The sequence below is a fragment of the Macaca mulatta genome, chromosome 3, assembly GCF_049350105.2.
Source record: "Macaca mulatta isolate MMU2019108-1 chromosome 3, T2T-MMU8v2.0, whole genome shotgun sequence".
Lineage (NCBI taxonomy): Eukaryota > Metazoa > Chordata > Mammalia > Primates > Cercopithecidae > Macaca > Macaca mulatta.
In genome coordinates, this window is record NC_133408.1 from 6,011,365 (window position 1) to 6,035,228 (window position 23,864).

General features: G+C 45.2%; 1 protein-coding gene across 11 annotated transcripts in view; it reads right to left on the bottom strand.

The window, feature by feature from the left end:
• Window positions 1–23,864, bottom strand: part of MX1 (MX dynamin like GTPase 1) — a 37,980-nt gene that overhangs the window by 4,440 nt on the left and 9,676 nt on the right. For all 11 annotated transcript variants that reach the window (XM_077995179.1, XM_077995183.1, XM_077995175.1 and 8 more), the window contains 11 exon segments: window positions 20,767–20,959; window positions 19,602–19,739; window positions 16,844–16,998; window positions 15,708–15,846; window positions 14,907–15,105; window positions 12,990–13,068; window positions 11,310–11,432; window positions 10,740–10,881; window positions 7,636–7,794; window positions 5,680–5,756; window positions 4,137–4,382 (listed from right to left, as the gene is read on the bottom strand). In XM_077995179.1, coding sequence (XP_077851305.1) covers window positions 4,137–4,382; window positions 5,680–5,756; window positions 7,636–7,794; window positions 10,740–10,881; window positions 11,310–11,432; window positions 12,990–13,068; window positions 14,907–15,105; window positions 15,708–15,846; window positions 16,844–16,998; window positions 19,602–19,739; window positions 20,767–20,959 — 1,650 coding nt within the window.

Below are 23,864 nucleotides of genomic sequence, written 5' to 3' on the forward strand. Positions count from 1 at the left end.
CAAAAAACCCCAACGAGGCCGGGCACAGTGGCTCACACCTGAAACCCCAGCACTTTGGTAGGCCGAGGCAGATGGATCACAAGGTCAGGAGTTCAAGACCAGCCTGGCCAATATGGTGAAACCCTGTCTCTACTAAAAAAGAAACAAAAATTAGCCGAGTGTGGTGGCATGCGCCTGTAGTCCCAGCTACTCAGGAGGCTGAGGCAGGAGAATCACTTGATCTCAGGAGGCAGAGGTTGCAGTGAGCCAAGATTGAGCCACTGCACTCCAGCCTGGGCGACAGAGTGAGACTCTGTCACCAAAAAACAAAAACAAACAAAACAAAAAAAAAAAACAAAAAAAACCCCAGCAACTTTAGTGCAGACTAAACTGGCCAGTGTGGATGGAAGCAGGCCTTCTCTGGGTAATCTTTATCAGTCTCAAACAAGCCATCCTTTCCCCAGCTGTGATGCTCTGTTTCATGTGTCAACTTGGCTAGGCTCGAGTCCTCAGTGATTCCATCAAACACGAATCTAGGTATTGCTGCGGAGGTATTCTGTAGATGTGGGTAACGTGTAACCCCCTGTAAGTGAAGGAGGCCATTCTCGAGGATGCGGATGGGCCTCATCCAATCAGTTGAGGGTCTTAAGAAAAATGAGGTTTCCCTAAAAAGAAGAAATTCTGCCTGTAGACTCAAGCCTTAGCTCCTGCTGCAATTTCTGGTCTGCCCTCCCTGCTGGCATGCCCTGGGATTTTGGACTTGCCAGGCCCCAAAATGGTAGAAGCCAATTCCTTGAAATATATATATTTCTTTCCCTTTTTTGTTGTTTTTGAGATTGAGTCTCGCTCTGTCACCCAGGCTGGAGTGCAGTGGCGTGATCCTGGCTCACTGCAACCTCTGCCTCCCAGGTTCAAGCAATTCTCGTGTCTCAGCTTTCCAAGTAGCTGGGACTACAGGCATGGGCCACCACGCCCAGCTGATTTTTTTGTAGTTTTAGAAAAGACCAGGTTTCACTGTGTTGGCCAGGCTGGTCTCAAACTCCTGGCCTCAAGAGATCCACCCACATCAACCTCCCAAAGTGCTGGGATTACAGGCGTGTGCCACCATGACTGGCCGAAATATATTTCTTTACATACATATATCCGTGGTTCTATTTCCCTGCACAATCCTAATATAACAGGAATCTCATTTCTGGGAGTCGATGCTTCCACATACATGATATACAAAAACCTACTCACAGCAACACGCCTGCATTAGCAAAAGACGCAAACAAACCGTTCGCTTAAAGAGCTGGCTCAATACACCACAACCATACAGTGGGATACTCAGCAGCCATTGAAAAGAACAAGGCAGCCCCATCAGAACTGAGGCAGAACAATCTCCCCGGTACAGCAAAAGAGGCAGGGTGCAGAGCAGCACGTCTCCTCCTCTGCTAATCTTTGTGTAAAAACCATTACAAAATGTATATGCATGGGAGCTTTGGAATGCATGAGTCGCCCTGGGAGGACAGAAATGAACCTGGAGAAGGGCTGCTTCTATTCCAGGAAGCTGCTTGGCTCCGAGACTTCTTTGCCATTGTCACTCATCCTATTGTTTGGATTCTGTGAACGTATATGCCTCACCTACTCTCAAGGTAACTATTCATTCTAGGAGGCAGTGTAAGCGGCAGACAGGTGTGAGCTTGGTTGCAGGAGAAGCCGATGTGCATGCCTGTCTTCCCCTTAACTGGCTTCACTCACGTGCATGCAGCTCCCAGTGTCTGGAGGAACAGAAGTTGACCCTTGGTTTAGAGCCTTGCTGCTCAAAGTGCAGTCTCCATCCAGTAGTATGGGGACCCCTGAGAGCCTGTTAGAAATGCAGAGGTCAAGCGCGGTGGCTCACGCCTCTAATCCTGGCACTTTGGGAGGCTGAGGCAGGCAGGTCACTTGAGGTCAAGAGTTCAAGACCAGCCTGGCCAACACGGTGAAACCCTGTCTACTAAAAATACAAAAAAAAGCCAGGCATGGTGGCAGGTGCCTTTAATCCCAGCTACTTGGGAGGCTGAGGCAGGTGAATTGCTTGAACCCAGGAGGCAGAGGTTGCAGTGAGCTGAGATTGTGCCACTGCACTCCAACCTGGGCGACAGAGACTCAGTTTCAAAAAAAAAAAAAAAAATGCAGAATCTCCGCCTCATCCTGATCTGCAATTAGCATCTGCATTTCCACAAGGTTCCCCGGAGACCCCTGTGCTGGGTGAAGGCACTGCTTTAAAGCATCCAAATAGTGAGGCAATGGGGACATGTGATAAACCAAGAGATTACAATTTGCTTTACCTCCTCAGGTGTTTACACATCCCAAGGGCTCTACCTGAGTTGTGCCTGTGTTCACTGCCTCCTTCCCCAGGATGAATTAGATGGTACTTCAGGTTATCTGAATCGTGCAGTATCACCCAAAGCATGTGTCTATGAGATAGCTTCCATTTAGTCTGCCTACCACTGCATTCCAATGCTGCACTAAGGAACTTGTTAACCAAAAATAAAATCCTATGCCTTCCAGTCAACTCAACAGACCCCCTTCTTGGCCAAGTGGACCCCAGAGAAACCTGAAAATCTGCATTCCTGGCCATAACAGGAAGAGAAGCCAGGCCCCTTTTGGAGTTTAGGTTGAAATTAAGACTGGCAAACAAGACTCTGTAGCAGTAAGATACCAGATTATAAAGTCATGCGAGGCAGGGGTTAAGTCACACATGCCCAACAAACCATAAAATCTCCTTGGATGGGCTTTCATGAACTTGGTATAATGTGGCTTACTTTTCAACCCGACTCTGGTATAGCATCACAAGACAGATAGCAGACCCTAAAGGAATACAAATATTTTACCTAAAAATACATTTTTTGGACATATTTTGAAACGGCTGTTACAGGACCAACAGATCGAAATGGCCCTGCCACGTTTTGTCGGGGGGGAATTTGCACCGTAAAGAATCTCCATTAATGCAGCCAGACCTCTCCCCTTCTAGGCCTTCCCTGAATCTAGGAGATTAACAGAGAACCTGCTGCCTCTAAGGCCTGAAAAGAAACATTTACCATTTATTCTCTCTGAAGGCTGCTACCCAGTCTTCATCTACATACCTTTGGCCTCTAACACTGCCCTTAACTCAGGTATTTCTTTCTATTGATGTCAAGTCTGTAGACAAAGCTTAACTCTTTCAAGCAATTGCCAACTGGAAAATCTCTGAACCCACCTATGACTGGTAAGCTCCCCCTCCTTCAAGGTGTCCTGCCTCTTTAGGGAGGACAAGTACATCTCCCATGTATTTATGATTTTACCTACAATTCCTGCCTCCCTAAAATGTATAAAATCAAACTGCATCCTGACAGCCTCAGGCACACTTCCTCAGGACCTCCCGAGACTATTCCCAGAGCCATGGCCCCTCATATTTGGCTCAGAATAAACCTCTTTCAAATATTTTAACAGAGTTTGGTTTTTCCATTAGTAAGCAATTAACATCATCCATACTTGTCTCCTGGAATATCCACTACAATCTATGAGAAGACACCATTTTACAAAGAAAGCTGGGGCTCAGAGAGGTTAAGTAACTTGGCCAGAGCTAGACAGCCATCAAAACCAGACGTCAGTGGCTCTAAGTCACCACCTCTCGGTCTGAGGTTGAGCTGCTTCTATGGAGGCGATATGGTTTGGCTGTGGCCCCACCCAAATCTCATCTTGAATTGTACTCCCATAATTCCCACATGTGGGAACGACCCAGTGGGAGATAATTGAATCATGGGGGCAGTTTATCCCATGCTGTTCTCGTGGGAGTGAATAAGTCTCACGAGATCTGATGGTTTGATAGCGGAAACCCCTTTCACTTGGCTCTCCTCTTTCTTGCCACCACTGCCAGGTAAGAAGTGCCTTTTGCTTTCTGCCATGATGGTGGATGGCCTCCCCAGCCACGTGAAACTGTAAGTCCATTAAACCTCTCTCTTTTGAAAATTGCCCAGTCTTGGGTATGTCTTTATCAGCGGCATGAAAATGAACTAAGGCAGGAGGCTAACAAGGAGGTGAATGACAGAGCTGACCAATGTCACCTACAGAGAGAGCAAGACAAAAGAGACAGGCGCTTAGAAGAAAAGGAAAGAACGGAAGCTGCCATCCTGAACCACGCGAAGACGTACCTGGTGATAGGCCATCAGGTGCTGAAAGATCTCCTCCATGGAAGATTCTGTCGAGGAGGGCTGGAAAGTCCCTATATCCCAGGATTTCTTCTTCTTTTCTTCTTCCAGCTCCTTCTCTCTGACCTTCTGCAATGCACCCCTGTACACCTGGTCCTGGCAGTAGACAATCTGCTCCATCTGGAAGTGGAGGCGGATCAGCTTCTCGCCTTCTCTCTCTTGTTCTGTTCTAATGTCTTCGATTTTGGACTACAATTGAAAAAAAAAAACACACACACACTACTCGGTTTCAAGTCGGTAAATACCAGGTTACCTGACGTGAGTGAAACAGCACGTTTCCTGGGAACAGCCCTCTGGGCCATGCCCTGGTGTATCTAAGGTGGGTTTCTAGCCCTGGCTGAGGATCAGAGCTTCCCACGAGGCTTGAGCCACAGATGGGCCAGACCCCCATCCCGGGGCCTGGGGACCTGCATGAGCTTTGCTTTCAGGTACTATAACTTGGCTTCTTTCCTTTCTCTTTTAGCAGCTTTTATATCTGATGGTGAGGATTGTCATATCTGATAATCCACAGGGATGAGCAGGGGAGCCAAGTTTAAGTCAGACAAATTCTGTTGTATGTTCCTGGGGTTTAGAGAAACTGGTTGTCAAAACCTGAGGAGGAGAAACTTCACTCCTGGACCTTCCAGGCCTTGATGAGAGTCACAGTGCACGGTGGCAGGTGCATCCTAAACATCTTCCTGCACATCCATCTCGATCTTCTGGGGAAAGCCTTATTAGCTTCATTTTATGAATGAGGAGTCGGGGCACAGGCTGGAAGTGGCACATTCCAAGGCCTCACCCAGCTGGTGAATGATGGGGCCAGGCTCCTCATCTGTGCTGGGGATGCCTGTTTCTAAGAGTGGCTAAGTGTGGTCTCTTGGCCCAGTCTGTCCCCCAGACTCATTTCCTGTAGGCTTTTTCTTCATTCTGGAAAGTTTTGAGACAGAGTCTCGCTCCGTCACCTAGGCTGCAGTGCAGTGGTGCAATCTCAGCTCACTGCAATCGATTCTCAAGTGTCAGCCTCCCAAGTAGTTGGGACTACAGGCAGGTACCACCATGCGCTCAGCTACTTTTTTGTATTTTTAGTAGAGATGGGGTTTTGCCATGTTGGCCAGGCTGGTCTCAAACTCCTGGCTTTAAGTCGTCTACAGGCCTCAGCATCCCAAAATGCTGGGATTACAGGCTCATCGTGCCCACTTGGGCCAGAAAGATTCGATTTTTATATGTAGCTTCCTCAATGAGTTTCTGGATTTGGAGCCATTGCCTTTAGATGTGATAATCTTCTCCACTAACTGTGGATCTCTTGCTCTATGTGTTTAAGCACTCTCTCCTTTATTGCTTTCAAGCAGACATCACCAGTAACACCAGAAGAAGCACTGGTGAGTGATGTTATTTGCTGCTCTAAATGTATACAATAAAATTGAAATAATCCTCACCAAGAAATCTGTTTTCTAGTGTCAAGCTTAGTGTTTTTTAAAAAAAAAAAATAACACATGGTTGGTTTTACCTTGGCGGTTCTGTGGAGGTTAAAAAGTTCTTCAAAATTTTTCATTGAAACATCTGTGAAAGCAAGCCGGACCATATCTAATCAAAGAGAGAAACACAGTTCAATATTGGTAGGATCATTTGTTCTCTTCCTAAGATGCAAAAAAAATATGAGGATCAAATGATATGAAGTCAAGTTTCCCCTCTCCCCCCTTCCTTCTTCTCTTTACCATGAAAAAGGAAGGCGGGCTCTTTTTACTTAATAACTTGCTGGAAGAATCTTAAAAGCCAATGACCCCTGGCATACATTTATTTGATATTTAACTTTTTATCCTAAACAGTTGCAAATAATATAATTTCTGTTAAGTTATATATATTAATATTTTATGATACAACTCAATATAAGTCAAATCACTCTTAATGTAGACATTCAAATTCCATTGATATAATTTATCCATTTGAAAAAAAACAAGAAAAAGCTTTTAGATTTAAAAATTTATATTTTTTATTTTTGAAACTCATTTCTATTCTACTTCCTCACAGAATTTTATTGTAATACAACATATAGTATCTTTATGATTGAAAACCTCTTATGGATCTCCATGTCATATATTTCTGAAAAAGAAGTAGGTATATCTATATTGATTTTTATGACTATAAGGCTCTAAGTATTACAAACTTTCCTCTGGTGTAAGAGTCTACAATGGACCAAAACTTGCAAAAATGATTGCAAGTTTTGGTATATGATTATTAAGGCTAAAAGGTCAATTTTACTGGAAATACACCCCTGAATGAGCTGTTCTGAAGCTATCTCCAGCTCCTTAGTTCATGGATCCATGAGTGATTATTAATTATTCCTAAGATGAGACAGCTGAAATGTGAGTAATGATGCTGTCAGTCAAGGAGAGGATGAAGAAAAGAGATTCAATAATGTCTGGAAAACCAAGAAAGCAAAGCATTTCAAGAAGGGAGTGGATCCACAGTGGGATATAGTTTCCTACCTATCTGTGACACACCTAGATTCTTACAGCACTCTAAAATGCTCCAAACACGTCTACATGTGCAGTTATTTAACCACTGGCTTTACTCCTTGGAGATTTCAAATAAACGGCCGATTTTGAGTGTGAATTTTGAGCGTGAAGCCAGCATAGCAGTGAACAGGGTGGAGGTGTGGTGTGATAGGAAAAATAGAAATATTTTGTCTTTGTCACCAGTTCCTAACACAGAAGCCCCTACATCTCTTGGAATGTCTAGCCTGTTAAGAGTATCTTGTGTTTTTAAGAGATGATGCCCGGTGGGCCCCTACATAGCTTCAGGATTGGGGCCGGGCACTAGAAAGACCAAGCCTTGACTGGAAACTTAGAACTTCCAGCTCCACCGAGGAGGGAGGGCCTGGAGATTGAGTCAATCATCCATCATGCCTCCGCGATGAAGCCTCCATGAACCCTCCTCAGCAGTGAGGTTCTAAGAGCTCCCTGGCTGATGACCACACATCCCTGTGCCATGAGGGTGGTGCCCCCAACCCCGTGGGGACAGAAGCTTCTGTATTCAGGCCCGTATTATGTGCCTCTCCAACAGCTTCATTTGTGCCCCTTATCAAATCCTTTCTAATAGACCCGTAAATGTTAGTGAAGTGTGTTCCAGAGCTCTTGGCTGACCTGAGGAACGGGTGGCAAGAACCTTGATTTATAAACAGTCCATCAGAAGAATGGGAGGTCTGGGGCTTGTGACTGGCGTCTGCAGTTGGGGCCGGTCTTGTGGGACTGAGCCCTTTAAGCTATGGGATCCACACAGACTCAGGGCAGTGTCAGAATTGAATTGAATTGTTGAACACCAACTTGACACCTGCAGAATTAGAGGTTTGCTTGGTGGTGTGGGATGCACCCCAGGAGGAAAGTGCTGAAGTCTGGTGCTGGCTTTGGTTCGAACCTTTCCCTTCTTTAGAAATCAATGCCCAGAAGTGAAACTGAGCACTCACCCGTCACAGTGTGTAGCATATTCACAGCTGGCTCTTCCAGTGCCTTGATTTGCTGTTTTACGATTGTCTCAAATGTCCTGTAATTCACAAAGCCTGGCAGCTCTCTACCACGATACTGATTTTCAAATTTCTGCATTTTTCTACTCGTAATTTTATGGCCTATAGCAGGAAAAAAATAACACCAAATTATCTCACAAAAATAATCTTGCACATTTTTCTAAACACAATACCATTCTAGATTTTCTGAAAATATAAATGGCAAGAAAAAGTGATATCAAATCAAATCTAACTGGTAAACTAAAAATATTCAGAGATTGCACACACACACAGAAAAGCCAGATCTCAAGATAATTTTCCTTAGTCACCTCAGGAAGGGGAGTGCAGAGTCAGGTACGATGCCAGGAACCTGCACATGCAGAAACTTTGAGTAAGACCCCCTCTTTTTTTTTTTTTTTTTGAGACGGAGTCTTGCTCTGTCACCCAGGCTGGAGTGCAGTGGCGCAAACTCGGCTCACTGCAAGCTCCACCTCCTGGGTTCACGTCATTCTCCTGCCTTAGCCTCCCAAGTAGCTGGGACTACAGGTGCCCGCCACCACGCCCGGCTAATTTTTTTGTATTTTTAGTAGAGACAGGGTTTCACTATGTTAGCCAGGATGGTCTGGATCTCCTAACCTCGTGATCCACCCGTGTCAGCCTCCCAAAGTGTTGGGATTACAGGCGTGAGCCACTGTGCCTGGCCAAGACCCCTTCTTAAAAACTTACTCGAGTATGAACTGTTGTGAACCTAATTTTAGTTTTACCAAAGAAATTGTACCATAACACATTCCTTGCCCTCAACTGTATGCCCATTAGAAATGAGCATGAACACTTTCTGGAATTAACAACATGTCATATATTCGTGTGTAGAAAGTGTTTACAAGTCAAATGGGATAACAGAGTAAACCAGGTATATCAACTTGTGTGAATGTGATACAGTAGCACTGTTCACTGTGTAAGATGCTGCATTTTTCTTTAAACTTTTGGAATTGTTTGTACTCCCAACAGTCCACATAGAGAGAGTTAGCCCCATCAGAAGTTCAGAGGGTGTGAGTTCCTTTTTGAATGGTAATCTAGTACCCTTTTTCAGTCAGGAAATACTTTCCCATAAGGATTTTTCTTACTGAGATATCATTTACATAGTATAAAATTCACTCGATTGAAAGTATATGGTTCAGGCCAGGTGCGGTGGCTCACGCCCATAATCCCGGCACTTTGGGAGGCTGAGGCTGGTGGATCACTTGTGGTCAGGAGGTCAAGACCAGCCTGGCCAACATGGTGAAACCCCATCTCTACTAAAAATACAAAAATTAGCCAGGTGTGGTGGCAGGTGCCTGTAATCCCAGCTACTAGGGAGGCGGAGGCTGAAGCAGGAGAATCACTTGAACCCGGGAGGCAGAGGGTGCAGTGAGCCGAGACTGAGCCACTGCACCCCAGCCTGGGTGACACAGCAAGACCCTGTCTCCAAAGAAAAAGAAAAAGAAAAAGAAAGTGTATGTGTGAGTGAATTTTAGTATATTCACAAAGTTGTGCAACCATCCCCAGACATAACTCCCAAACCCCACACCCATCACCCATCAATGACCACTTCCCACTTTTCCCTCCCCAGCCCCTGGCAGCCACTATTCTGCTTTATGCCTGTCTGGGTTTGCCCACTCTAGCCATTTTCTATCAATGGAATCATAGAATATGATATGTGGCCTTTGTGGCTGGCTTCTTTCACTCAGCATGATGTTTTCAAGGTTCATCCATGGGGTGCTGTGGACCAGCGCTCTGTGCCTGTCTGTGGCTGGAAATATTCCAGGGCTTGGTGTTATGGGCTGAGTTTGAGTTGTGACCTCTTCAAATTCCTATGCTGAAGTCCTAACCCTCAGGAACTCAGAATCTTACTGTGTTTGGAGACAGGCAAAGAGGTAATTAAATTGAAATCAGGTCACTAGGGTAGGCCCTCATCCCATGTGCCTAGTGTCCTTGTAGGAGAAGATGAGGACACAGACACACACAGAGGGAAAACCACATGAGGACCTAGCGAGAAGACGCCATGTGCAAGGCAAGGAGAGAGGCCTTAGAAGGGACCAACTCCACCAGCAATTTGATCTTGGACTTCCAGCCTTCAGAATTGTAAGAAAATAAATTTCTACTGTTTAAGCCCCCACTAAGTCTGTGGGACTGTGTTATGGCAGCCAGAGCCAACTGCTACACACAGACACATGCCAGTTAGTTTATCGATTCATCAGCGGATGGTCATTTGGGTTCAGTGATATAGAAGAGAGCAAATGTGGCTTTAGCTGTCATCAGCTCCTTATCCTGACCATCCTCCCCAACTGCCCCACTCTCCTGTCTTAAGCCAACATACCAGGCTCACCACGCTATTGACTCATGGCTATGGTCTACATGTTAGTGTCCCCTAAAAATTCCTATGTTGAAACTCAATCCTCAGTGTAATGGTATCAACAGAGGAGATCTTTAGGAAGGATTGGGTTATGAGCACTCTGCCCTCATGAATGGGATTCCAGGCACTTCAGATACTGTAATTTTTGCAATTGAAGGTTGGTGGCAACCCCATGTCAAGCAAATCAGCACCATTTTTTCCGGTAGCACATGCTACTTTTTGTTTCTGTATCAGCAATTTTTTAGCAATAAGGTGTTTTAAACTAAGGTCCGTACATACTTTTTAGGCCTAATGTTATTACACACTTAGTAGACTACAGTATGGCATAAACGAACTGTTTATGCACCAGAAACCAAGAAGTTTATGTGACTTGCATTATTGCAATATTTGTTTTGTCTGGAACTGAACCCACAATCTCTCTGAGGTATGCCTCTGGTATCTCTGTAAAAAAGAGGTCTGAGGAAGCTTGTTCGTCCCTTATCCCATGAGAGGACACAGCTAGAAGGTGCCATCTTTGAAGCAGGGAATAAGCTCTCACCAGACACCAAATTTCCTGATTCCTTAAGAATGGATTTCTTGCCTCCAGAACAATGAGCAATAAGTTTCTACTGTTTATAAATGACCCAGTCTCAGGTATTTGGTTGTAGCAGCTCAAAGAAGGGACTAAGACACTCACCTTCTTGCAAATTGTTTTCAATTATTATACCCCATTTGTGGAACTCACGTCGGAGTCTGGTAAACAGTCGGCTGTCATCTTCCCCTACAGTTTCCTCCCCTTGTATGAGAGCAGTGATGTCCTGATTAAAGGCATTAATTTTCTGTCAAGAAGAAAAACATCAGTATAAGCGGATAGACTTCAAATCCAAGGTCAAGGTCGTTTGGAGGCCGTGCCTATGTGGAGGGTAGGGAGTCATTCTTTGCTTCCTTATGGGACACTGTGGATCAGAGGAAAGCAGAGGTTTTGGCACCAGAAAATCCTATCCCACCCCTTACTGCCTTAAGGATCTGGGCAATGATCATGACAGAGCGGTCACAATGCAGCCTGAGCATCCCTCACTGCTGACTCCCCCCGCACACCCGCACTCCCTGCCCTGCCTCCCTCAGCCCTGTCCACTCTTTGAGTGCGACGGGCCAGATGTCTTTGGATCAGCCTCGGGGGAGTGAAGAAGGAAGTGCGTGAGGCCCAGGGCCCCTTTTCTGACCATGACATGTGCTTCTCCAGCTCCATGTAGCTGGCAACACTCACGTCTATCAGAAAGAACATTTTTTCATTTTCATCTTCCGGTATGTCGACACCATACTTTTGTAGCTCCTCTGTTATTCCCTGGTGACTCTCCTTGATTTGATTTTCTAACAGCGGCAGAGATTTCTGAGGAAAACGGAGAGAAAATAATGGGAATTGATAAAGATGAACAGGGAATGAAAAGGAGGTCCCGGGCCTCCCTCTACATAGGAGCTGTGTGGGCCATTTGACTTCCTGGCTTCCTCTAAAAGGAAGCTTTTCCAGACCTGGGGGGCAGGGGGACACACGCTAGGGGCACTGTTTCCTGCCCAGGTCTTCCCCCTTCCCGACTCCTGCGGCAGCAGCCTCATGAGCAGCACTGAGGCACCCACTGTGCATGGGTGCCGGGCCCTGGTAGAGCGACCCAGGGGCAGTTCCTCCTGTCGTCGAATTAGGTAAACTCTCTGGAGGGAGACTGGGGAGATCCACTTGTTTAGTAGGTTCTGAAGAAGTGGCATTTGGAGCAATTGGAGATTCAACAACTTTTATGTTGTTTGCAATCAATAAAAAGTGATCAGAGACTTATGTTTTTAACAATACGGTTGGCACCATGTGCTGGCTCACACTTCCATAGCAAACATCTAACAATGCCGGCTGACATGTGAAAGCCGTACCTTTAAAATGTATCGGTGGGCTGACAAGCTAGTGAGGGGTACTCAGATGCCAGCCCCAGTAACAGTGGCCAAGGAGGGGCTCAAGAAGGAGGCAGCAATGGAGCCTATCTCAGCCGCAAGGGCATCTGTCTAGGTAAGAAAACTCAAACGTAAACCTACGAGCCTGACTTGGTACAATGGCAAAAAAAAAAAAACCCATGGGCTTGCTTGAGGTGGGGAATCTAATAAGGAACCATCCCTTTTCTGCATACAATGGGACCCCAAAGAGCTCTGCACTCATCACAGTCAGCTGGAAAACAAACCCATTCTGCACCCACATTCCTGGGGACCACGGGGAAGACCTTGCACTCTGGTGCTGAGTTGAAAATTTGAAAAAGGCCAGCCTGGCCAACATGGCGAAACCCTGACTCTACTAAAAATACAAAAATTAGCTGGGCATGGTGGTGTGCACCTGTAATCCCAGCTACTCAGAAGGCCGAGGTATGAGAATGGCTTGAACCCAGGAGGCAGAGGTTGCAGTGAGCCAAGATCACGCCACCGCACTCCAGCCTGGGCAATAGAGAGAGAGACTCTGTCTCAAAAAAAAAAAAAAAAAGAAAAAGAAAATTTGAAAAAGGAAGAGACTACATTCAGGCAGATTTTTAAAAAGAACCACAGAGCTTTTACAAAGCTTTTAGAAGTTAAAAAATACGTTCGTTAGAATGACTAAGACATTATAATAGTGGTTGTCAATGGGAAAGGAAGAGTTAGTAGCTTGTGCATAAGATTTTAATTTTTATTTTGGCCCAGTTGAGATAGTCTGTCAGCATCCCCCCAGACTGTGGTCCCCTGAAAAGCAGTATCCGCATCGTCTGGGAGCTTGCTGGAAATGCAGAATCCTAGCCCGCACTCCAGACCCACAGAATCTGAATCTGCATCTTAACAAGATCCTCAGAAGATCTGTGTGTACAGCGATGTTTAAGCAGCCAGCAAGGTTCAGCTGTGTTTGTAGTATTCTTTTCAGAGAACCCACAGCTCTGCCCGTGCTTACACAGATGTGTGTGATGAGCTCGCTGGTAAGTTTCTCTGCCAGGCAGGGAATCGTGGCCTTGCCTTCCTCCAGCAGATCCCTAGAAGAGAACACAAGAATGTTTTCCACCTTGATGTAGCCAGAACACGCATGTCTGCCTTCTGCTGTTGGGAAAAGTCAAGGTGAATTTCAGTTGTTTACAACTGGATGGAATGTCTTGCAATTGGTACCCAACAAATACTCAGAATTGGATTGAATAGGATTATGACTGAATTTTAGCAATCTAGGATATTTCAACAATGATATGGAATAAGCCCTTCCAGCTGATATAATAAATGTGTATCATGGTATTTGACTCTAGACTTGGTCATCACAAAAATACACAGGCATGTATAGACACGTTTATATAACACATACCCCCTTCTATGTGTAATATGTGTAGGTAATCATAATGGATAGAGACATATCTTCATACGAATACATTGAAGCATCCTGAGATAAATGGGTAGCAGAACACTGAGGAGAAGAGACACAAGATATCTTGTCCAAGATAAAAACTTAAACCATGGGCTGCCTGGAGGAAGGAAGTCAAGCATCTTCTCACCCGATCCAAAACTTGTGCTCCCAGGGTATTATTACAGGGTTTCCCACATTTTATAGGACATTTTAGGATAAAGGAAGCAGCGAAGCATGAGTTTCTGTGCCTTTTTGTGAGAGTATAGTCATACCTAAGCTTCAGTTTCTCTGTCAATTTTTCTAGATTGTAGTAAAACACATACAACATAAAATTGACCATTTAACCATCTTTAAGAGTACACTTGAGTGGCATTAAATACGTTCACACTATTATGCAACCATCACCACTGTCTTCAGAACTTTTCATATTCCCAAACTGAAACAATGGCCCCATTAAACACTACCTCCCCATTCTCTCTCTCCCAGCCCCTGGCACCCACCATTCTTTCTGTCTCTATGAATCTTACTACTCCAGGGACCTCAGCTAAGTGGAATCAGACAGTATCCATCCTCTTATGACTGGGTTCTTTAACTTAGTAGAATGTTCCCAAGCTTCATCCATGTTGTAGCATGTGTCGGAATGCCCTTGCCTTTCTAAGGCTGAAAGTATTCCACGTTTTTGTACAGACCACATTGCTTTCTGCATCCGTCCGTCAATGACACTGAGTCATCTCATCTTTTGGCTATTGTGAATGTGCAGAACAGCATGTAAGTTTCTGTTTGATATTTCTGGAATTCTGAGTAATGGTTCTCTGTAGGCTTCTGGGAGAACTGAATGCAAGAATGTTTACAACTCTACATAGTCTCATCATTTTAAATCTTACCAATTTATCAGTCTTTTCCTTTCAAAAAATGTCACTTTTGGCAGGAGGGATAGAAAGGCCTTATGAACTATTCACCTACCTTTTCTTCTGGGATGCTTATTGCTTCCTTTTAATGTTTGACTTTAAACTTTAACTATTTTGGTATAATGAGGTAAGAGCAGTATTTTAATTTTTTTCCCAAATATTAATTAGCCCAACACCATTAATAGATAATCAAGCTGATATAGTCCACTATTTGATTTGAAATGCTGCGTTTATCATGTATCAAATATATATATCCAGGTCTATTTCTGGACTTTCTACTTTTCTGTTCATGTTTTTATAAAATATGGTTCTAGCACCATACTATTTAAATTATTGTACATTGTTCTCTCCCTATTTTGATTTTGATTGGTTTTTAGTTTTTTTTTTTTTTTGGGGGGGGGCAGTATTTTGTAATCCCCTTTCTATTCTTCTAGCTGAATTCCATAGTCCTTGTTGGGGAACAGGCATAGTCACACACACACTCCACACATCTGTGGGACGGCTGCCACTTTCCCCAGGAAGGCCTGACATCCTGGGCTTGGACTGATCTGTGATGAAACCCAGGCGAGCGCACCTGAAATGTGGGTGGTCCTCAAAGAAGATCTTCTCTCTCTGCAGGGCTTCGGACAGGCTCAGCTGGTCCTGGATCTCCTGCTGGCCGCGGCACTTGACGATCATGTAGCCCTTCTTCAGGTGGAACACGAGGTTCCGCACCACATCCACAACCTTGTCTTCAGTTCCTTTGTCCACCAGATCAGGCTTCGTCAAGATTCCTGCGAGCCAGATGTATTTGGGGAGAGAACGTGCCCAGTCACGAGGCAGAGGTGAATGAACAACCGCTCATACCCCCAGTCTCCCAGGGTTTCCTCCCATCCTTGCTTGAGGGCAGGCCATGGGCCCTGCAGAACCATGGGGCCAGTGGAGCCCCGCTCCAGAAAAGAACTCCGTGGCAAGCCACGTGAAGGCAGGAATGCCTCCCGGAACAGTGTGTGGCTCTCCCCAAGCTCCTTCACCCGGGTCCACTGTAGAACACGCCACATTTTGTTTGTCCCTTGAGTTATGGACATCCCATCTCAAACACATTCTTAATGAATACCATGTGCTTCCTGAGTTGCCCTGCTTCCGAACCCACTGTGCCTTTCTGAGCAAGTAGATAAGGGTTACAAGGTAACCTAGCCAGTGAAAGTCAACAGCAGCTCATTTCGCTTGGCCTTGGTGGGCACCAAACCTGCCCCCTTAGCAGGTCTTAGTGGAGGCAGGTCCCCACTGAGCAAAGCCCATGGAGACTGGAGGGACACTTGCCCACTGGCAGACCACTGAGCACAGGCGGGCTCCCCCATTCTCACCGAGCACGGATGGGCTTCCCCATTCTCACCGATGGTCCTGTCTCCCTCGGGGTCCACCTCCTGGGCCATGCTCAGCGCCTCTGTGGTGGCGATGTCCACGTTACTGGGGACCACCACCAGGTTGATCGTCTCCTGCCTCTGGATGTACTTCCTGATGAGTGTCTTGATCTGTAAGGAAATGAGAGGAGGTGACTCCTGAGTATGGCAAAGGCAAGTGAAAGGTGAGACAGGTCCTGACCTTGTACTTGCTTCAGTCCCTGAGAGTCCCAGGGGTATTTCCCCCAAAAGAAGTAACTTTGGAGAAATGAACCCACAAACGCAACCCTGGAGGTACCTACCAAGCTGGAATTATGAGAAAATAAATTATCTGCGGCAGAAACAGAGCTGTAGGCTCAGGGAAAACCACGAGGTTTCAGGTAATTAACCCCCAAGACCTTAGATCTGATGGTCACAATGAAAAATGGTGGCCAAAAAACCCCACTTCACCCCTAAATCTTTAATCTGTAAAGGAAGATTCACCAATACTAAAATATCATTATACCTGTTTCTTTCTTGCTTGTTTTGTTTTTGTTTTGAGACAAGTTCTTGCTCTGTTGCCCAGGCTGGAGTGCAGTGGCACAATCATGGCTCATTGCAGCCTCCCTGATTCCAGCAATCCTCCCAGTAGTTGACAGGTGCACGCCACTATACCTGGCTAATTCTTTCTTTTATAGAGAAGGGGGTCTTCACTATGTTGTTCGGGTTTCTGTCAAACTCTTGGGCTCAAGGAATCCTCCTGCCTCAGCCTCCCAAAGTGCTGGGATTATAGGAGTGAGCCACTGTGTGTGGCCCATTATACTTCTTTTTAATGCTCTCTTCCCACATAAGACCCCTTCCTAATACACAGCACTTTAGATATGGCATTGCATAAAACATAAAACAAATACATAGATGTTTCCAACTGGGCCCATTGGCCTCACTTTCTCCAAAGAAGCTTCCATTCAACTTGACAGAAGAGACTGACCAATGGGCTCTCTAAATTCCCCACTCACACCTCCAAATACTAACTCAGCTCTGGACTCATGGTTACTCTAATACAGTACCCCCTTTCTCCTCCCACCCCTCCCACACACCCCCCCCCCATCCCCACACCAACGCCAAGGTCAGAGTGGGTCTGAAGTCTGACCTTATACCCAATGTCAGGAGGTTGATTGCCCACAGCCACTCTGGTTATCCCAGGAAGGTCTATTAGAGTCAGATCTGGGACATCTCGGGAGCTGATCTCCAGGGTAATTAGCTCATGACTGATTCCCATTCCTTCCCCGGCGATGGTATTCTGGGCTACAGAAGAAGCAGGGAAAATCAAACCCAGAGCTTAGGATGAAAGGATCTCATGACAGTGAATACTCCAAAAGCATCTTCTCCTCTCTGTGAGTCATGGATAAAAGCATATTTGGAGCAGGTTCAATTTTCTGTGATGGGGACGAAAGAGATCTCAAAGGATAACTCAGTATTTTCCCTGCTGTTGGCCAGCACTGTGTGTAGAGAGACCTTGTGAGAACATCACCATGAGTGACACCCACTTAGACCAGTCCAAAGCCGGGCTGAGGCAAGAAGTTCTTCCTGGTAGCATTCCTAAATCCTTCTCATTGGTGTCAGTAGCAAATCAGCAACCAAGCAAAATAAAAACAAAAATGTATGGAAATTCCTAAAATATAAACTGGAAAAATCATATGGGGAGATGTGCCCATTTTAGCTAAGATAAGCACTGGTTGTTAACATCCCAATAAGATTTTATTTTGCTCCTTCCTCCTTAATGAATTTCAGGATAGGAATTTGTTTCATCAAATTGTTGGCTAACACCACTTTTACTCTTTTCTACATCTAGAATGTCTTTTTGGGATGTTTGATATCAATTTAGAACTTAGGAAATAACAGTGGTTATGGTCCACTAATTGTTCCCCCAATATCCATGTACCTGCCATGTGGTCATGAGACCGGGTTCTGGCCAGTGGGCCATGTGAAAATGTTATGTGCAACTTCCAGAGAGTGTGCTTATGAAGGCGGAGATATGCCCCTTGCCATGGTCCAGCTGGCTTCAAAGTGGACTTGCTGACTAAGTCACAGCCGTGGGGGGGGCCTTGGAAACAGAGGCCACACCCAATGAAGAAACGGGATCAGAATAAGTCTTGGTTCCTGACACTAGAATCCCCAGTCAGCTCTGGTCTGTCCCCCTTCAGACTTATATGAGAGGGACAGAAAGCTTCTACATTGTTTAGACCACTGTGTTAGCAACTTGCTGGCACAATGGCATCCACATTCCCTTCCATCCCTGTATGCACGCTACTTTACAGGGTGCCTCTGTCACTTCCATGGAGAGAGAGAATCTGTCCCTTGAAATTGGGCTTGGCCACTTGACTTTCTCTGGCTAAGGGGATGTTACACAGTGCGACGCCAAGAGAGACTGAAAGGTGTTAGATGCTGGGTCTTGCCCTCTTTTGCTGCTAGGAACCCCTCCACCCAAATTAAGAAGTCCAGCTTAGCCTTCTGGAGGGGAGAGACCACACAGACAGAAGGCCTGGTCACTCCAGCCAAGGGCCATCCTGGACCACCAGCCCCAGCCCAGCTAGCCCAGAGAAGAACTGCCTGGCTGGTCCATCAAGTCATGAGAAATCAAAGTGGTTAAGCCATTAGTTTTAAGATGGGTTTGTTCCACAGCCAGGGCTGACTAACGCACACAGTTATTTTGAGTGTTCTGCTGCAGGCAACCAACCTGATCCCAACTAATTCAAAATCATGGTTTGTCAACAACATTATTTATCTTTCTATAAACAGTCAACAAATGTGATTAATGCTCCATCTTTACAAATGCTAAACTTGTCCCTTCCTACTGCTGGGCATCAGTTCATGTCACTTCAGTACCTTCCCAGTGTGAATGAAACTTAATCATGTGACATGCTAGAAAAACAGAAAGGTCAAGAGGAAGATGTTATCCGTGCATCTCACAGTGGCTGCTCTTTGTCAGCTACTCTGCCCTATCTACACTGCTGGTGTCGTTTCCCCTTGCAGACAACTTCAAATTGATCCTTGTGGTTTGCATTTATGGAGGCCTGCCATGAGTTAGCCTAAGTTAGGATTATGCAAACCCAGGCACTCCCCACCTTTCTTAGGAAAAGGGTGCTGGTTCTGAGCCCAGGCACTCCCCTCCTTTCTTAGGAAAAGGGTGCTGGTTCTGAGAGGGGTTCAGTGATGATCCAGTCCACAATGTGGAGCTCTTTGTACAAAGAAGAGTAGGAGGAGCTCCCTCACCCTCACATCTGGCTCCTCTTCTGCCAGATCTAAGTAGGGAAGCCTTTGATTAAGGGACAGATCGTCCATATTTGGGGACAAGTTTTACATTTCAAAATTCACATTATTCTAGATACTCACATAATAAGCAATAGATGTGTTTTTGAGACAGGGTCTCACTCTGTTGCCAGGCTAGAGTGCTGTGGCAAGGTCACAGCTCACTGCAGCCTTGACTTCCCAGGCTCAAGCAACTCTCCCAGCTCAGCTTCCTGAGAATAGCTGGGACCACGGGTGCATGCCACCATGCCCAGCTATTTTAATTTTTTTTTTAAGAGACAGGGTCTCACTATGTTGCCCTGGCTGGTCTCGAACTCCTGGGCTCAAGCAATCCCCTGCGTCAGCCTCCCAAAGAGCTGGGATTACAAGCACAAGCCACTGTGCCCGGCCAGAAATAAATTATTGCTATCAGATGCTGATATCCAAGCATGCTGGTCATAATGAGGTAAAAGAAGTAGAAGGAACTGGGGCCTGATGTGCAGGAGAAAGGGGTCCTAAGGAAACAGCACAGGCCCAGGGAGGTGGGAGTAGGAACAGTTACAAACTGACCCCAGGCATGTCAGAAGGCTTGACCAGGCATCCAAACAGGGGGTACTCACCTTTATTAATTTCCTTTTCTACCTCTGAAGCATCCAAAATCTCAATCTCGTAGTCCTGGTAACTGACCTTGCCTCTCCACTCATCTTCGTTCACAAGTTTCTTCAGTTTCAGCACCAGCGGGCATCTAGTCACGATCCCTAGAAGGCCACACCCACATCAGTGCTCCACTTTGCTCTTAAAAGACCTACATAGTGCCTTAGGCCCATGGTTCTCAAACTCTTATACACTCATCTGGGGAGACATTTAAAACTGGAAACTTTCTGGTCTTACCCTCTGATATGTGGGAACATTAAAACTGGAAACTTTCTGGTCTTACCCTCTGATATGTGGGGACATCGCACTGTGTCTGGGTGACCTCAAGAACATGCATTCTGAATACGTAACCCAGGTGAGTTTTTGCTCACTAACGCTTGAAAGCCACCACTCTTGGCTTCCTGCCTCATCCCAGTGTTCTGCCATCAGCTCAGGTGGCAGACCACACGGGGAAACCCCCCAAACTCATCCGAACATCTTCCATTATCCTCCCAACATACACACGCTACCCCCATTAGGAAAGTATCCTGCTGCCACCAGGCCACCTTAACACTGTCCTCCTACTGTAAACTCCTTCCATATTCTACTTACCATGCCTGACCTATATTGCAAGACCCATCCCAGGCCTGAACTCTTTGAGCCCTCACTGATCTAGTTCTGAACTGGGGGACTCAAATGCATTTATTCAGATCTCCTCAAACTGTAGATTACATATTACTTACGTGAAAAAAAATGTGCAATGAGATAGTGTTAGGAAATGGTGTTCCCTCCAAATTCCTATGTTGAAGCCCTAACCCCTAATGGGAATGTATTTGAAAATAAGGCCTTTAAAGCGGTAATTAAGGTTAAATGAGGTCATTAGGGTGGGCCCAGTCCAATATGACTGATGCCCTTACGAACAGGAAGAGACAGCAGAGATGCCTGTGTGCAGAAGGAAGGTCGCGTGGGGGAGCGGTGAGGAGGTGGCCATCTGCAAGCCATGGAGAAAGGCCTCAGGAGAAACTAAACCATGATGTTGGACTTCCAGTCTCCAAAACTGTGAGAAAATAAGCTTTTGTTGTGTAAGCCACCCCATCTGTGGTATTTTGTTATAGCAACCTGAGCAGACTAATATAGAATGTAAGTTCTTACCACTGCCTCTGGGAAGGGCAACTCCTGACAGTGCCTCCAACACAGAGCTCTTGCCCGAGCTCTGGTCCCCGATGACGGCGATGGCCGGCAGGGCCAGGTCCTGCTCCACACCCAGAGCCCGCAGGGAGTCGATGAGGTCGATGCAGGGGCGCACCTTCTCCTCGTACTGGCTGCACAGGTTGTTCTCAGCCACCTGGAGGAAGCAAAAATGGAGAATTCTTCATGGCCTGCAGATCATGTTCATGATATGGTTTGGCTCTGTGTCCCCATCCAAATCTCATCTCAAATTGTAATCCCCATAATCCCTACATATGAAGGGAGAGACCAGGGGGAGGTAATTGGATTGTGGGGGAGGTTTTCCCCAGGCTGTTCTCATGATAGTGACTTTTCATGAGATCTAATGGTTTTATAAGTGTTTGGCAAGTTCCTCCTTCAGTCATTCTCCTGCCGCCTTGTGAAGAGATGCCTTCCTCCATGATTGTAAGTTTCCTGAAGCCTCCCCAGCCATATGGATTGTGAGTCAATTAAACCTCTTTTCTTTATAAATTACCCAGTTTCAGGCAGTTCTTTATAGCCGTGTGAAAACAAACCAATACCCTCCATTAAAGATGGCCAACTTCAATAAGTCTAATACATAGGTTACTGGAATCCCCAAAAGATAATGGAAGACACACACACACACAAAAATTCAAAGAAATAATACACACAATTCCCTCAAACTTAACGAAAACCATAAACCCAAAGATCCCAGAAACTCAACATCAAGCACAGCAAACATAAACATCATCAAGCCATTAAGAGGGTCAAATTGCTCAAAACCAGTAATAAAGAGAAAATGACAGGAGCAGCCAGAGAATGATATAGTGTGAGCAGAAGAACACAAATGAGAAATCTGCTGTAAATCTTATCAGAAACAATAAGTGAGAAGACAGTTAAGCAGTATTTTTAAAGTACTGAAAAACACCGTCAATCTAGAACTCTATACCCAGCAAAAATATCTTTTAAAAATGAAGGCAAAACAAAGACCTTTTTAGCCATCCAAAAGCTTAACTAATTTATTACCAGTAGACCTGCACTACAGGAAATGTTAAAGAAGTTCTTCAGGTAGGAGGAAAATGACACTGAATGGAAATCTGGATCTACACAAAGGAGTCTATACTAGAAGGGGTAACTACTAGACTTTTTCCTATTACTTTGCTATCTTTATTGAATGTTTGAACATAAATAACAATATTGTGGGATTTATGATGTATGTAAAAGTAAGATGCATGATAGAAATAGTATGAAGGCTGGGAGCAGAGAGATGGAAGTACACTATTCCAAGGTTCTCACACTATACATGAAGGGACAGACTATCACTTGAAGGTTGACTTATTAAAGATATATGCTATAAACAGCAAGAGTTATACTTAATAAGACAACAAAGGAGACATGATGGAATCATAAAAAATAATCCAGAAGGCAGAAAAAGAGGAAAGGGGGAATGAGGAACAGGTGGGATAAACAGAAAACAGCAAGATGATATTCTCAAACCTAATTATATTATCAGTCACATTAAATATAAATGATCTAAATATTCTTAGTCAAAATACTTTGAAAAAGAAGAACAAAGTCAGAGGACTAGCATTACCTAATTTCCATAATTACTATAAAGTTAAAGTAATCAAAACAGTGAAGTACTTGCATAAAAACAGAGAAAGCAGCAGACTTCACATTCATCCTGCCCACCTACCAGCAGCTGGGCACAATTTTCCAAACGTGGGCTGATTGGGGTTCAGGAAGAAAATATGAGAAAATCATCTCATCTTTTACCTCTTTCTTTTTAATGACTATTTTTGTGCATGCTTCAACATGGACATAAGTTTTCACTAGAATAGCTTCTTTATATCAGGACAAGAAGCTCTTTATATTTGGGGTCAGATGATTCTTTGTTGCAGGGGCTGCCCTACACATTGTAGGAGGTTTAGCCAAATATCTGGCCTCTATTCACTATTCACCCTGAGTTGTGACAACTGAGATGTCTCTAGACCTGGCCACAAGTTCCAGGGAGCAAAACGGCCCCCGACTAAGAACCACAGCCTTACCAAATGCATGAATACCATCAATAGCCTCGGTCTTAGTTCACACCTTGTAACTTTTTGTTTTGTTTTCATTTCTTTATACTATCTATTTACAAAAGTGTGTCAAACATAAGAAAGCAAATACGCATGTACTAACCACTTGGGTTAAGAACACAAACACTCCCAGTACTTAGGACATTGCACACACCTCCCTAGTCACCTCCTTCCTGTTACTCCCTCACCTCCAGAGGGTCCCTCTATCCTGAGGCTTGCAATCACCACATCCTTGCTTTTCTTTAGTTTTGCCACCTATACGTTTTTCCTACAATGGTATATTGCTTATTGCTGCCTGTTTGGGAATTTTATATAAGTGGAATCATTTTGTATATTTCCTATGTTACTCAATTCTTTGGTTCAACATTGTTCATTTGATGCAGCCATTTTGATGCCTGAAAATCTAGTTCATTCCTTTTTACTACTGCATAGAATTCTGCTACATGAACATACCACACTCCCAGGATCCATTCCACCATGACAGGCACGTGGACAGAGTCCGGGTTTTGCTGTTATAAACAGTGCTGCTATGCAGGTGGCTCCCAGGGGGATGTGCAAGAGTTTACACACGGTTCTCAAACTCCAGCATGCAGCAGAATCACCTGGAGAGCCTGGTAAAGCACAAGGGGTGGGCGCTGCCCCAGTGTCCAATTCACCAGGTCTGAGAGTGGGAGGAGGGGCTGGTCATTTGCATTTCAATCAACTTCCCAGGTGATGCTGATGGACTGGTCTGCGGGCCACACTTTGAGAACCACCATCTATCCCCAGAAGTGGAACTGTCAGATCACAAGACACACTGTGTTCTCCTTGACTGGAAAAGGCCAAGCTGCTTCTAAAGCAGGTGAGTATGAGTGAGGGAGAGTTCCTCCTGCCCCACACCCTGACATAATTACATCTCTTACAGCCAGACAAGAGATGCATGAGGCAGGGAAATGCAGAAAAATGTAAACAGTGGTATCAGGGCGGTGGAAAGGTGGTGGTCCT